Below are 14,546 nucleotides of genomic sequence, written 5' to 3' on the forward strand. Positions count from 1 at the left end.
ACAATATTTCAAAATATTATCTTATCCATTTTCTTACAGGCCCTGCCTGTGATTTCAGAAAAAGAAAAGGCTGGTGAGTACATTTCTAATATATACTGGATAAAGTACACAATCTACTGGCCATAGAGACTTATAACCCCCTTACATATTAGAAAATGTGAGCCAAACCCACCAACATCGACGGGTTCGGCAAACGCTGTAATGTGTATGGGGATCTTAACCATGTTCTATAATGTCCAGTAACATTATACTTCACAATGTACATGTGTCAGACTTGTATCCAGAGTTAAAGGCCCCAGTTCATCAAGACCAGCAATTTTTTCGATGACGGAGCGTGGTGGAATCAGGTGTTTGCCTATGCATGAAGCAGGAGCATCTGACAAGTGGCGTGTGCCTCCATGCAGCACGCCAGAAATCTTAGTCCAGTCTCAGACTAGAGTAAGATGTCTGGCGTAAACAACGCCACAGCTTGCCATGAATTAGACGAGCTGTGGCATCATGGAGACCCACCCCATCCCAGCTCCACCAATTTTGGCAGAGCTTGGAAAAACTGGAGTGAAAATTCCAATAGTCTAAAAAATTTTCGTGAAGCGTTGCCAAATTTTTGCAATTTTTCAAAGTGATTTATGGAAGACTTCTGACAAAATTGCTTGAATGAATCCACCAAGGTATCTATGTTGGTAATGTGAAAAGTCCAAGAGTTTTTCAGTGTGAAAACATCAAGTTGGAAATCTTGACTGTGCTTCCAGTTGGTGATGTGATAACACTATACATTCATATCTTTTCAATCAGTATTTTTTAACCACCATTATTCATTTATGCCTCTTCCTACGTAACATTGTGAATATTGGTCAGATTTCAGTGGAATTATGAAAAAGAGTGCATTATCATTAGCAATTTTCTAATAAGGCAATTAAAAAGGACAGTGACAGGAAATCAAAGTTACACATAAACAGCATGTCTTCTCCAGGAATCTGATCTGACCTGGGTATTGAGACTATAAAACCTTCACACCACCAAACAAATCCAATTAAGGATTCATTCTCTAAGGTCAGATTTGCTTGTTTATTAATTTAAATGTCCATTTATTATGCCATATCTCTGCTTTTTTTGTGTCTATATATATTTTTGTTCCTTCCTCTGTTATACCATGGCTGAAGAAGAGACCTAGAAGTCTCGAAAGCTTGCTTCATAGCATCATTTATTTTATGTTTGTTAGTAGTGATGAGCGCATATACTCGTTACTCGAGATTTCCCGAGCACGATCGGGTGACCTCCGAGTATTTTTTAGTGCTCGGAGATTTAGTTTTCATCACCTCAGCTGAATGATTTACATCTCTTAGCCAGCATAAGTACATGTGGGGATTCCCTAGCAACCAGGCAACCCCCACATGTACTTATGCTGGCTAACAGATGTAAATCATTCAGCTGAGGTGATGAAAACTAAATCTCCGAGCACTAAAAAATACTCGGAGGACACCCGAGCGTGCTCGGGAAATCTCGAGTAACGAGTATATTCGCTCATCACTATTTGTTAGCCATTAAAAGGTATCATAACTGCAAAATTATTATCTTGTTTTATTCCCACTGAGAGCAATCTCTATTTGTAGACTGTCATTTAATTTGGCTGCTAACATTTGTAGAAAACCTATGAAGGACATGTGTAAGTCATAAAAATGCTAAATAAACATAATTTTTATTGAATATTATATTAAAAAATTAAATAATTAAAAACAGTAGGACCAAGGAAAATAAAAGCTGGAGAGCATAACAATAATGAGTAACATGATACATACATAGACTCAATGCCGGGCACAAAATACCATGTATATGCATTAATAAAAAAATAAATACTAAGTCGTAAATACAAAATGCATATACTGTATATTAATCAGAGGTCAAATATCAAGCAGTAGAGTTAAACCATGATCCCAATATTGCAGACGGAGACCGGTTACCATAAAGGGACATGCATAATATATATTTTATGATAATCCTCTGCACTGACTTTTGTTTATATATTATGCATGTCACTTAATGGTAACTAGCATCCGTCTGTAATATTGGTATCATGGTTTAAACTCTACTTCTTGATACTTGACCTTTGATCAATATATATATATGCCTTTTACATTTACTTCTTAGTATTTATTGATTTTTTTATTAATGCATATATATGGTGTTTTGTGCCCGGCAATGAGTTTATGTCTGCATCATGTTGCTCATTATTGTTGTGCTCTCCAGCTTTGATTTGCCTGTGTCCTACTGTTTTTAATTATTTACAGTTGGTGAAATAAGTACTCGATCCCTTGCTGATTTTATAAGTTTGCCCACTGACAAAAACATGAACAGTCCATAATTTTAAGGGTATGTTAATGTTAAGAGTTCTGGCTCCTACAGAGCAGTTAGACACTCCTAATCAACTCGTTACCTGCATTAAAGACAGCTATCTTACATAGTCACCTTTATAAAAGACTCCTGTCCACAGACTCAATTAATCAGTCAGACTCTAACCTCTACAACATGGTCAAGACCATAAAGCTTTATAAGGATGTCAGGGACAAGATCATTGACCTGCACAAAGCTAGAATGGGCTACAAAGCCATAAGTAACACGATGAGTAAGAAGGAGACAACTGATGGTGCACTAGTAAGAAAATGGAAGAAATACAAAATGACTGTCAATCAACATCGATCTGGGGAACTATGCAAAATCTCACCTTGTGTGGTATCCTTGATCATGAGGAAGGTGAGAGATCAGCCTAAAACTACACAGGGGAACTTGATAATGATCTCAAGGCAGCTGGGACCACAATTATCAAGAAAACATTGGTAACACATTACGCCATAAAAGTTTAAAATCCTGCATTGCCCGCAAGGTCCCCCTGCTCAAGAAGGCACATGTGCAGGCCGTCTGAAGTTTGCCAATGATCACCTGGATGATTCTGTGAGAGATTGGGAGAAGATGCTGTGGTCAGATGAGACAAAAATTGAGGTATTTAGCATTAACTCAACTCAGCGTGTTTGGAGGAAGAGAAATGCTGCCTATGACCCAAAGAACACCGTCCCTACTGTCAAACATGGAGGTGGAAACATTATGTTTTGGGGGAGTTTCTCTACTAAGAGCACAGGACTACTTCACCACATCAATGGGAGAATGGATGGAGCCATGTACCATAAAAGTGACAACCTTCTTCCATCTGCCAGGACATTAAAATGGGTCATGGCTGGGTCTTCCAGCAAGACAATGACCCAAAACATACAGCCAAGGCAACAAAGGAGTTGTTCATAAAGAAGCACATTAAGGTCATGGAGAGGCCTAGCCATTCTCCAGACCTTAATCCTATAGAAAACGTATGGAGGGAGTTGAAGCTCCGAGTTGCCAAGCGGCAGTATCAAAATCTTAGTGATTTAGAGATGATCTGCATAGAGGAGAGGACCAAAATTCCTCCTGACATGTGCGCAAACCTCAAAAAATCTCTGACTGCTGTGCTTGCCAACAAGGGTTTTGCCACCAAGTATTAAGTCTTGTTTGCCAGGGGGATCAATTGTTTGCAAAATGCAAATACATGTATATAATTTATACAATGTGATTTTCTGGATTTTATTTTATATATTCTATCACTCAATGTTAAAATTAACCTGCCCTTAGAATTATAGACTGTTCATGTCTTTGTCAGTGGGCAAACTTACAAAATCTGCAAGGGATCAACTGCTTATTTCCCCCACTGTATTTTTTTCATATTATATTGAATAAAAATGATTTTTATTGAGTATATGTATGCCTTGCACTTGTCCTTTGTAGGTTTTCTTAGATTTTTTTGTGCTTATAAGCATATTTACCTTGTGCCATTGATATTGATATAGGTTTATGCTAACATTTGCAGAGAATCTTCATCTTTATAAACCTATCACAACCTCTGCTCTCACATGCAACAATTGGGTAATAAAGATGTATTAAGGGATTTATATACACCCCGCATTGCATCTGTACATTAATGCTAGGTGCATAGGTTGCATATTTGGTGCAGATCTCATATACCGGTTTATCAGTTCCAACAAAGTGGATGAGTTTTAACTTAGTCTCCCCCACGGGCTATTTTTAATTCTTTATTGATTTTATATAATGACAACAACTAATTGTATAACCATTGTACTCAAGAAAAAGAATGAATCAGTAAACGAAAGGGGTACAAACATCAGAAGTGAGATGAGTGCACAATTCCGCCAGAAATTGAGTGAAATTAAGTGTTCAGATCAATATATACCAGATTAATCCATCGCATGACCAAGAATTGGATAATAGAGGGGCTACTTTATGAAACTGTCAAAAGTTGAAGAATATACTGTAGTTAAGTAGGCATATGTGTGAGATATTATGATAGTAAATGTTAGGAGTCGCTGCACAGGGGGAATCTCAAGCCATGTCTGCTGCGGTCTCCCATTCAACATCAGCCGCAGTGGAGCCTGCTCAGCGGAGATGTCGGTCCCAGTGTCTCACTCAGTATGATACTGTGCAAAGGGTTACTGCTGCCTTTCTATGCTCTGCTGTTGTAGTCCTGCTTTGCACACACTGAGCATGCCCAAGGTAAGACCTCTCACTGGAGGTCAGGAGTCACATGCTCAGGTACTGCAGCAGCTATCATTGGTCCTCTTGGAAGGTCCTGAAGTTGCTCAGGTACTGTAGCAACTTCCATTGGTTCCATAGGAAGGTCCTGAAGCTGCTGTAGCTATAAACGGTTTGCATAGCCGCACGGCCATGCTCTAGTATCACCTCATGTCATGAGCTTGTTATTTGTGGTCGCACCTGTATGTATGTATTCAGGGACCCGGCTGAAATATGCCCCTAGAATACCAACACCTCCAGTGAGGAGTTAGCATGTATGTGTTCAGGGACCCGGCTGAAATAAGCCCCTAGAATACTGGCACCTCCAGTGAGGAGTGTTTGTGTACTTTTCTGGGTGCGTGACCACGGACTGCCATCAGCTCAGCAGTTAGCTGTGTTCCCCGTGACACTAATAGGGCACAGCATCTTATTTCTAGCGACTCTGTGGAGTTAACAGAGTTTGCTTATACCACCATATAGCGCCACCATTTGCCAGCAGCAGGGGGATCAATTGTTTGCAAAATGCAAATACATGTATATAATTTATACAATGTGATTTTCTGGATTTTATTTTATATATTCTATCACTCAATGTTAAAATTAACCTGCCCTTAGAATTATAGACTGTTCATGTCTTTGTCAGTGGGCAAACTTACAAAATCTGCAAGGGATCAACTGCTTATTTCCCCCACTGTATTTTTTTCATATTATATTGAATAAAAATGATTTTTATTTAGTATATGTATGCCTTGCACTTGTCCTTTGTAGGTTTTCTTAGATTTTTTTGTGCTTATAGGCATATTTACCTTGTGCCATTGATATTGATATAGGTTTATGCTAACATTTGCAGAGAAACTTCATCTTTATAAACCTATCACAACCTCTGCTCTCACATGCAACAATTGGGTAATAAAGATGTATTAAGGGATTTATATACACCCCGCATTGCATCTGTACATTAATGCTAGGTGCATAGGTTGCATATTTGGTGCAGATCTCATATACCGGTTTATCAGTTCCAACAAAGTGGATGAGTTTTAACTTAGTCTCCCCCACGGGCTATTTTTAATTCTTTATTGATTTTATATAATGACAACAACTAATTGTATAACCATTGTACTCAAGAAAAAGAATGAATCAGTAAACGAAAGGGGTACAAACATCAGAAGTGAGATGAGTGCACAATTCCGCCAGAAATTGAGTGAAATTAAGTGTTCAGATCAATATAAACCAGATTAATCCATCGCATGACCAAGAATTGGATAATAGAGGGGCTACTTTATGAAACTGTCAAAAGTTGAAGAATATACTGTAGTTAAGTAGGCATATGTGTGAGATATTATGATAGTAAATGTTAGGAGTCGCTGCACAGGGGGAATCTCAAGCCATGTCTGATGCGGTCTCCCATTCAACATCAGCCGCAGTGGAGCCTGCTCAGCGGAGATGTCAGTCCCAGTGTCTCACTCAGTATGATACTGTGCAAAGGGTTACTGCTGCCTTTCTATGCTCTGCTGTTGTAGTCCTGCTTTGCACACACTGAGCATGCCCAAGGTAAGACCTCTCACTGGAGGTCAGGAGTCACATGCTCAGGTACTGCAGCAGCTATCATTGGTCCTCTTGGAAGGTCCTGAAGTTGCTCAGGTACTGTAGCAACTTCCATTGGTTCCATAGGAAGGTCCTGAATCTGCTGTAGCTATAAACGGTTTGCATGGCTGCACGGCCATGCTCTAGTATCACCTCATGTCATGAGCTTGTTATTTGTGGTCGCACCTGTATGTATGTATTCAGGGACCCGGCTGAAATATGCCCCTAGAATACCAACACCTCCGGTAAGGAGTTTGCATGTATGTGCTCAGGGACCCAGCTGAAATAAGCCCCTAGAATACCGGCACCTCCGGTGAGGAGTTAGCATGTATGTATTCAGGGACCCGGCTGAAATAAACCCCTAGAATACCGGCACCTCCGGTAAGGAGTTTGCATGTATGTGCTCAGGGACCCGGCTGAAATAAGCCCATAGAATAACGGCAACTCCGGTGAGGCGTTAGCATGTATGTGTTCAGGGACCCGGCTGAAATAAGCCCCTAGAATACTGGCACCTCCAGTGAGGAGTGTTTGTGTACTTTTCTGGGTGCGTGACCACGGACTGCCATCAGCTCAGCAGTTAGCTGTGTTCCCCGTGACGCTAACAGGGCACAGCATCTTATTTCTAGCGACTCTGTGGAGTTAACAGAGTTTGCTTATACCACCATATAGCGCCACCATTTGCCAGCAGCAGGTTCCTCTCCTGCACGGTGGACTCCGGGTTGCGAACGCACCTATTTATACATATTTATATATATACTCGGTGCGTTCCGCCAACCCTAACAGTAAAAAGAGGTCAATAATGGAAGTACTGTTTAAGGCCATGGATTAAGTCAGTTGGACATCAGATCCAAATTTTTGGTTCCAAGGAGACCAAGTCTTTTGGAAGGATGGTTGTGTGTGTGGCTGTTTCTCAGCTTGATAGTTCTTCCAGTCTATACATCAATCGTATCTAATCTAACCACTCTGATTCGGTTGGGGGGGTGTTTTTTTTCCAGTGAACCGGGAAGAAATATTTTGCAGCTCCCACAGGCTGTTTTCTTTTTTTTGTAGAATCTGTGGTAAAAGCGCATTTCAGTTTAGAAATCCATGTATAAATTCCAATAAAGTTCTTTGGAAAGAAATCCATGTATAAAATCCACACCAATTAAGCAATGTATGAACCTAGTCTAAGCGAACACCGAGGGCAAAGTGTATACACTATGTTATACCTGGTTCCTGGCCTAACAAGGAGTGTTTAATGCAGGGAGTGGTCCTGCCTATGGGGTCCAAGAATCTGAGATATTGGAGATGGATATTAGCTAATGATGAAGGTTGTTTATATTTAGTTTCCAGCTGATGAAGCGCAACACATTGATATTATTTGTAGCTAATTATCATTTTTGGGGGTTGGAATTGGGTTTAGATAATTTCTGGTGATATTTAGTGGCCTCATACAGAATAAAGGACATGATGATTACATTACTTGTAGTAGCCAAAAACTCAGAGGGCCACACCTTGAATGAATATAGCTTATAATTAGCACATACCAATTTTTTAATCTTTTGGGGCTTTTCTGGAACTAATGAAAATATAAAGGAAAATTATTCCAGAACTAAGATAGCACACTAGTTAATGAGGGGCGAGTCCTGGACGATCATTAGCTGCCCATGGATGTCCTTCCCATTATGCAACCATCATGGTCTGCACTAGGCACTTGTATGGACTGATTAGATGGATGAGGAATTATTTCTGTTGTACATCTTATTGTGTGATATATATCAGGCACGTATATTCGATAGCTGTCTTTACATGTGTTCTAGCTCATTTTGTTACATGGTCAGTGGTCTAACCATCATATGCTTTGACTGATGCATTTCTATTTATATTAATATATTAAATAAAGTATAATATAAATATAGAATAAAGTAAAGATTACTGTATATGGGCTACACGCGGCAGCATTGAAACATTCGAGAACATTGCATTTCCTTGCTACAAGTACATAACTGAATTTTCAATGGCCAATGAATTAGCAATGCGTTCTCTTCTTTATGACGAATGCACTTTATGGATAGTTAAGAGATCTTTTAATTCTATAGAATCTATTTTTAATATATAACTAATTGTTATTTATGAATGCAGAAAATATAGTCATCAAGAGGTTTTTAATTTATTGCTCTCTTAAGAAATAACTTCTTGTAATATCTTAGAAATGCAATATCTATATATATAATTAATCGTCTAAGGGTCACTTCCGTCTGTTTGTCTGTCACGGAAATCTCGCGTCGCTGATTGGTCACGGCCGGCCGGCTGTGACCAATCAGCGATGGGCACAGTCCAGGCGCGAATTAGCCCCTCCCTACTCCCCTCCAGTCAGTGCCACCTCCCTACTCCCCTCCAGTCGGTGCCCCTCTATACTCCCCTCCAGTCAGCACCCCCATAGAGTTTTAGCAGTCCGTTAAATGTAACAGTTTAACGCTGCTATTAACCCTGTGTGACCAACTTTTTACTATTGATGCTGCCTATGCAGCATCAATAGTAAAAAGATCTAATTTTAAAAATAATTAAAAAAATAAAAAATCATTATAATCTCGCCTTTCCCGCTCCTCGCGACACTCCAGTCCCAAGAATGCATTGCGGCCACGACCCGCGGTCTCGCGAGATGATGACGTAGTGGTCTCGTGAGACCGCTACATCATCACGTGTTATTGCGGCAATGCATTCTTGGGACCGGAGCGTCGCGAGGATCATTGCTAAACGCCTGGGCTGGATCCGAGGGCCGCCGGAAGGTGAGTGTATAACTATTTTTTATTTTAATTCTTTTTAACAGGGATATGGTACCCACATTGCTATATACTACATGGGCTGTGTTAGATACTATGTGGGCTGTTTTATATACTGCATGGGCTGTGTTATATACTGCGTGGGATGAGTTATATACTATGTCTCTGTGCTATATACTACCTCTCTGTGCTATATACTACGTGGCTGTGTTATATACTACGTGGGCTGTGCTATATACTATGTGGGCTGTGCTATATACTACATGGGCTGTGTTATATACTACATGGGCTGTGTTATATACTGCGTGGGCTGTGCTATATACTACTATACATATTCTAGAATACCCGATGCGTTAGAATCGGGCCACCATCTAGTAACATATACTATGGAAATGAAAGCTACGGCTACAGGTGTGAGATCAGAGACCCTTATTTCCAGTTAGGACAAGCGATGGACCAAAGTGCAAAGGGTTATATACTGAAAGGCTTTATTTTTTCTAAAAGGAGAGATCACTGCTGAGAAAAGATGAAAAGAAGGGTGACCGCACAAGCAGGTGAATGTTAAAAGGTTATTGCGATTTTCAATAGACATGTAAGATTGAGGAGGAATGTGGGAAGACAAATATCTCCAGCTGCAGAAATTCATGGGAGAGGAGAAACGCCAGACCTGGGCTTGTTACAGAGTAAATTTCTGCTGAGGTGTAGAAGGAGGATATGAATGATGAGCTCAGAGATAAAGTGCTGCAGATGTGAAGCCCCTGATTAAGCAGCGATGCATATGAAATGAGAACTATGTGGAGATAAGCCATCGCTGGCAGGTTTACCGGAGCAGTAAAGCAGTCATAACAATAATTTACAGGTATGAACAAGGACATGACTATTCCATTACATTTTATTCCTTCTCTCCAATTCTGACCTCAAAATTCATAAAAATAAAAAACGATTGGAAGAAAATTTCTACCTTCAGTACCAAAGATAAAGTCAATGGTCTTCATTTATCAGTATGTGTTTCAAATGTGACCAGCTCTGCATTCATTGCTCCATTATAAGGGCAGGTGCAGATGATTTTCTGAACGAGTGCAACCCAACAAAACATCCGATCACACATAGTGCAATGCAGGGGGCCGTGCACATGTTCGAAATTTTCCTCAGAGGACAAAGACTAACATCGGTCCAATGTTTTGTCGGATCATACTCGCACCGAAAATATTCTCACCTGCACCTGCCCTAAAAAGAAGTCATGACCCTAGTGTGATGGCATTACTGAAGATATCGGGGGGTTCATTGTTTCATTGCATTTGTAACAAAATGATTCCACATAATTTGACATTTTATTATCGTAAATGACAGATTTATCAATGTTTTATTCCAATTATTTCTTAGTGCCTAAAATTTAAAAATGACAAATAAACTAGGCCAAATTAATCTCTTAGCTTGAAGCATGACATATTTATGCTTGTGTTTCTACGTAAAACGTACAAAAAAAGACCCATATAATAGACACTGCATCGATGTCTTTAAAAAGACATGAAACAAATACACTTTGTATTCCAACCATTTTATACTTACATAAAAAGTCACAATTTGACCAAAACTCTATGTTTGTGCAACTTTTTACACATTTGTCTCCCTTTCTCTTTTTACATTAGGAAGTGTATTATTCTAACATGTTAAAAAAGTTACAATTAGAGCAAAAAATGTATAAAAAGTTGCAGTCTGTCTCAAGTCTCATCATTAACATGCAACACAATACATAGGTCTCCGAGAATTACAGTAGCTATTGGGATTATAATTATTAGAGTACAATAATACAATGGGAAGTAGTGTTTTTTTTCCAAAAAAGTAGTGTTTTTTTTCCAAAATTAGAAATAAATTGTGACATTTGATAAATATGGAATTGCATAGTTGCAGTGGATACACTAAAGACTGGCCACAAATGACACCATTTTTTGATAATTGTGGTGAAATGTTTGAGAATTCGTTATTGCACCACAGCTACACTGAAATTCTGCGTGGAATACTGTCATGTAGGCATTATGGTTATGGTGAAGGGTCTGGTGGTGACTGCAAGAAATGGAGAAGAAATGGAGAAGACGATGTAACGGTTATGGCAAATGCAGAACACAAACTTTACCCATCATCGGATGATATTTATGTTTTAAGAGTAAACTCTCAATACAACACATAAGACTCTCGCCTACCATCGAAACCTTCAAAAAGAACCTGAAGACCCACCTCTTCCGACAAGCCTACAACCTGCAGTAACCACTGATCGACCAAACCGCTGCATGACCAGCTCTACCCTCACCTACTGTATCCTCACCCATCCCTTGTAGATTGTGAGCCTTCGCGGGCAGGGTCCTCTCTCCTCCTGTACCAGTTATGACTTGTATTGTTTAAGATTATTGTACTTGTTTTTATTATGTATACCCCTCCTCACATGTAAAGCGCCATGGAATAAATGGCGCTATAACAATAAATAATAATAATAATAATTAATTGTTCTTCAGTATCTTATGAAACCTTGATAGCCACATCTTCACTAATAAAAAAAAGCAGCAATCATCAGTGTCACATAATATTCTACTCCTGCTCTCTGACCTTTGCCCTTCCGACTCATTCATTAACTATTTCTACCTAATGAATGATGCTGAAATCAATGCATTTCTCTCCTCCCTGTCCCAAGCTACTACCTGCCCTCCTGACCTTGTTCACTTAAAGCTCCTTAGCATTCCATCTTATTTTGTAATCATGGTTTTAAATCTCCTATTCCGACTTTCCAGAACCACATTTCCCTTAGCGCCACATGTCCAATTATTATGTTGAAAAAGTTCTCCCTTGGTATCTCATCTCTTCAGCTAACCTCAAGTCAACTCCATGAACATGTTCTTCCTAACTTTTGCGGCTTTCTATTTCCCCTTTTTCCCTCGCCTTCAGCATATACACTGTCTGTTCCTCACTCTCCTTTTAACTTTAAGTAGAGTTCCTTTCTTTTGCGTTGAAAAGGATTCCGTCATTAGCTTTTACGTCTCCAATCCACATCCAATTGACTGTACTGTTGATGTTTAGCTTTCTAAAGATGTCTTTAGATAATATCAGTAAGTGCATTATGTAAAATAAGATGTTTAATGGGAACCGCTTATGTATAAAATGCTATTAATATGCAAATATGGGGGTTAATCTGAAAGTTAATAGCATTCTGAAGCTGCCCAGAACCCACAGTTGGAGCCTCGCTGCCGGGAGGAAATTAACTTTATTTCTCAGGCATCAGGCTTTCACTTATAGGGTGGACTGGGGCGGCTTCAGCCACTGATAAGTGCATAGTGAGGGGTGGCTTTAACCATACGACCATCACTGACTGACAGCAGGGTCAGTAGGGTCATGGTTGCAGTCAACGTTCACTAACCAACGTTCACTATGTACTGAGTGGTGACTGAAGCTGTTCCGGCCCACCCCTATGATTGAAAGTCCGAGGCTGCTGGGAGGAATAAAGTTAATTTCCTCCCAGCAGCGGGGCTCTCTGTGCAGATGCTGAATAGCTTCAGAAATCCTGAAAACGTGACCCGTGGGGTCCGTGAGGACTGGAGTTTGGGAAACACTGATTTAGACAGTCACATATATTTAACATGGTATTTACCTGCAGATTACCACTATGGATGCAGGTAAATACCATTTTTTTATCTGAGGTTCCCTTTAATGTCTGAATGTGTTGTATGCAAATTAGCTTGTAAGATTCATGTAGGAGGAGCCACGCAGCAGGAGACTCACAGCAGCCAAGTAGCTGACATACCCAGTCTTGGTTGGGATCCATCATCTCATGCCCATTACTGATAGACTAGCAGCCTCTGGAGCATGAATAGAGTATCTTGGTGCATTTTTCTGGACTTCATTTTGCTTCATGTGTCAAAAGTCTCTTGCCTATCATGAAAGGACTTGAGATTCACATTGACTGCCATTTGTGAGGACAGGCTTACAAGAATAGATGTGTTAACAACTTGACTATCTTAACACTTCTAACCAACAAGCTCCACCTCCATGACTTATACATGAATATTCATTTGCATACAGAGTATGGGGACTAAACATCTCCTTTTACATAATGTAGCTCTTAAAATTTCTTATAAGAACATATGTAGAAAAGTACTGTAAATATCAACTGTAAAAGCAAATGGTGGTGGTTTAGAAGCCAAAAACGTCCCTTTAATGACAGTGCTTTTGCAAGCTCACAACAGTTCCCTCCTTATCTAGAGTCCATTGTAGACAATAGGTTTCTTGTAATGCAACATCTAGTTTTGTGATAAAAGTGTGCAATTTTTCAGTGGAAAGGTTACCAAATACTCTAATGGTGGATGTATTAGTCACCAACCCACAACACCAGACAACTGCAAGCAATGTCACAGTTATCTAGAAACCATTGACATTCCCTGCTTTTATGGAGATTGCATGTTTGATAATTTGGTGGGATTATTATTTTTGTTTATTTATTTTAATGCACCTTCATTCCAAGTTTCTGCACTACATGTAAAGAGGGTCTACATACATAAAAAGCTAGTCAGGTACAGATGGATAGAGGGTCCTGCTCAAAGGCCTACAATCTACAAGGCACTGTATGGAGAAGGAGACAGTAGATGATAGGAAATGGAAGCAGCTTCGGTGCTCAAGTAGTAGAAGCGTTAATAAAGGATGAAAGCTTTCCTGTAAAGATGTTTTTCAGGTTGTGTCTCAAGGCTTTATTAGTGGAAGGCAATCTCATGTGCTAGGTAGTAACTTCCAGAGTATTTGGGATACACAGGAAAAATGTTGGTGACTGTTGTGTGAGGAACCAGCAGGAGAAGAGGAAAGAAGGAGGTCTTGAGAGGACCAGAGATTACATCTGAGGATTAGCATGGAGCTGTGTGGAGAGGACAGATAATGGACAGCTTTTGTAAGGCCGGGCTCACATTGCGTTAATGGCGTCCATTAGACGGACTACGTTACACCATGGCATAACGTGGTGGTAACGTAGTCCCTAATGCTGCCTTTAACTCCTATGTCGGACGCATCGCTAGTGCACGCCCACAATGGGCGTGCGCTAGCGATGTGCCGTCATTGAGTGATAGACCCCGAGAAGCGGGCTGCAGCGTTTCCGGGTCCCTCACTGCTAGCGCAGATAGAGATAGAAGATGCTCTATCTGTGCTAGCACGCTGCCAATACCGGCACTTGCGTTAATAGCAGCCCATTCACGTATGTGTTGAACGGGCTGCTATTAACGCAATGTCAACCCAGCCTAAGTCTTTGTAAATATTCTTAACCTAATTCCCTGGATAATGCAGAGCCATTGAAATGATAGGAAGAAAGGAGGGAAGAGGCAGAAGAGTAGCAAAGGAAGAGGTGGATTAATTGGGAAGTAGAATTGAGGATGGTTTGAATGGGTGCAAGAGTGTTTGATGGAAGGCCACAGAGAAGGATGTTGCCATATCCAAGGCAGCAGATGAGGGCAAGCAGTAGCATATACAATAGAATCTTTCTGTGGGCATTTGCTTTTTCTCTTCTATGGTATTGGCCAATCAAAACATGGGAAGGAGTAAATCTTGGTTAAGCATGTCCTCACTCCA

At 40.1% G+C, this 14,546-nt stretch overlaps 1 protein-coding gene across 1 annotated transcript in view; it reads left to right on the top strand.

Moving 5' to 3' along the window:
• DLC1 (DLC1 Rho GTPase activating protein) overlaps positions 1–14,546 on the top strand; it is a 670,870-nt gene that overhangs the window by 338,324 nt on the left and 318,000 nt on the right. The window contains exon 4 of the mRNA XM_069744429.1: positions 40–73. Within this exon, the coding sequence (XP_069600530.1) occupies positions 40–73 (34 nt within the window). The remainder of the gene's footprint in view (positions 1–39; positions 74–14,546) is intronic.

This window comes from Ranitomeya imitator, chromosome 1 (assembly GCF_032444005.1).
Source record: "Ranitomeya imitator isolate aRanImi1 chromosome 1, aRanImi1.pri, whole genome shotgun sequence".
NCBI lineage: Eukaryota > Metazoa > Chordata > Amphibia > Anura > Dendrobatidae > Ranitomeya > Ranitomeya imitator.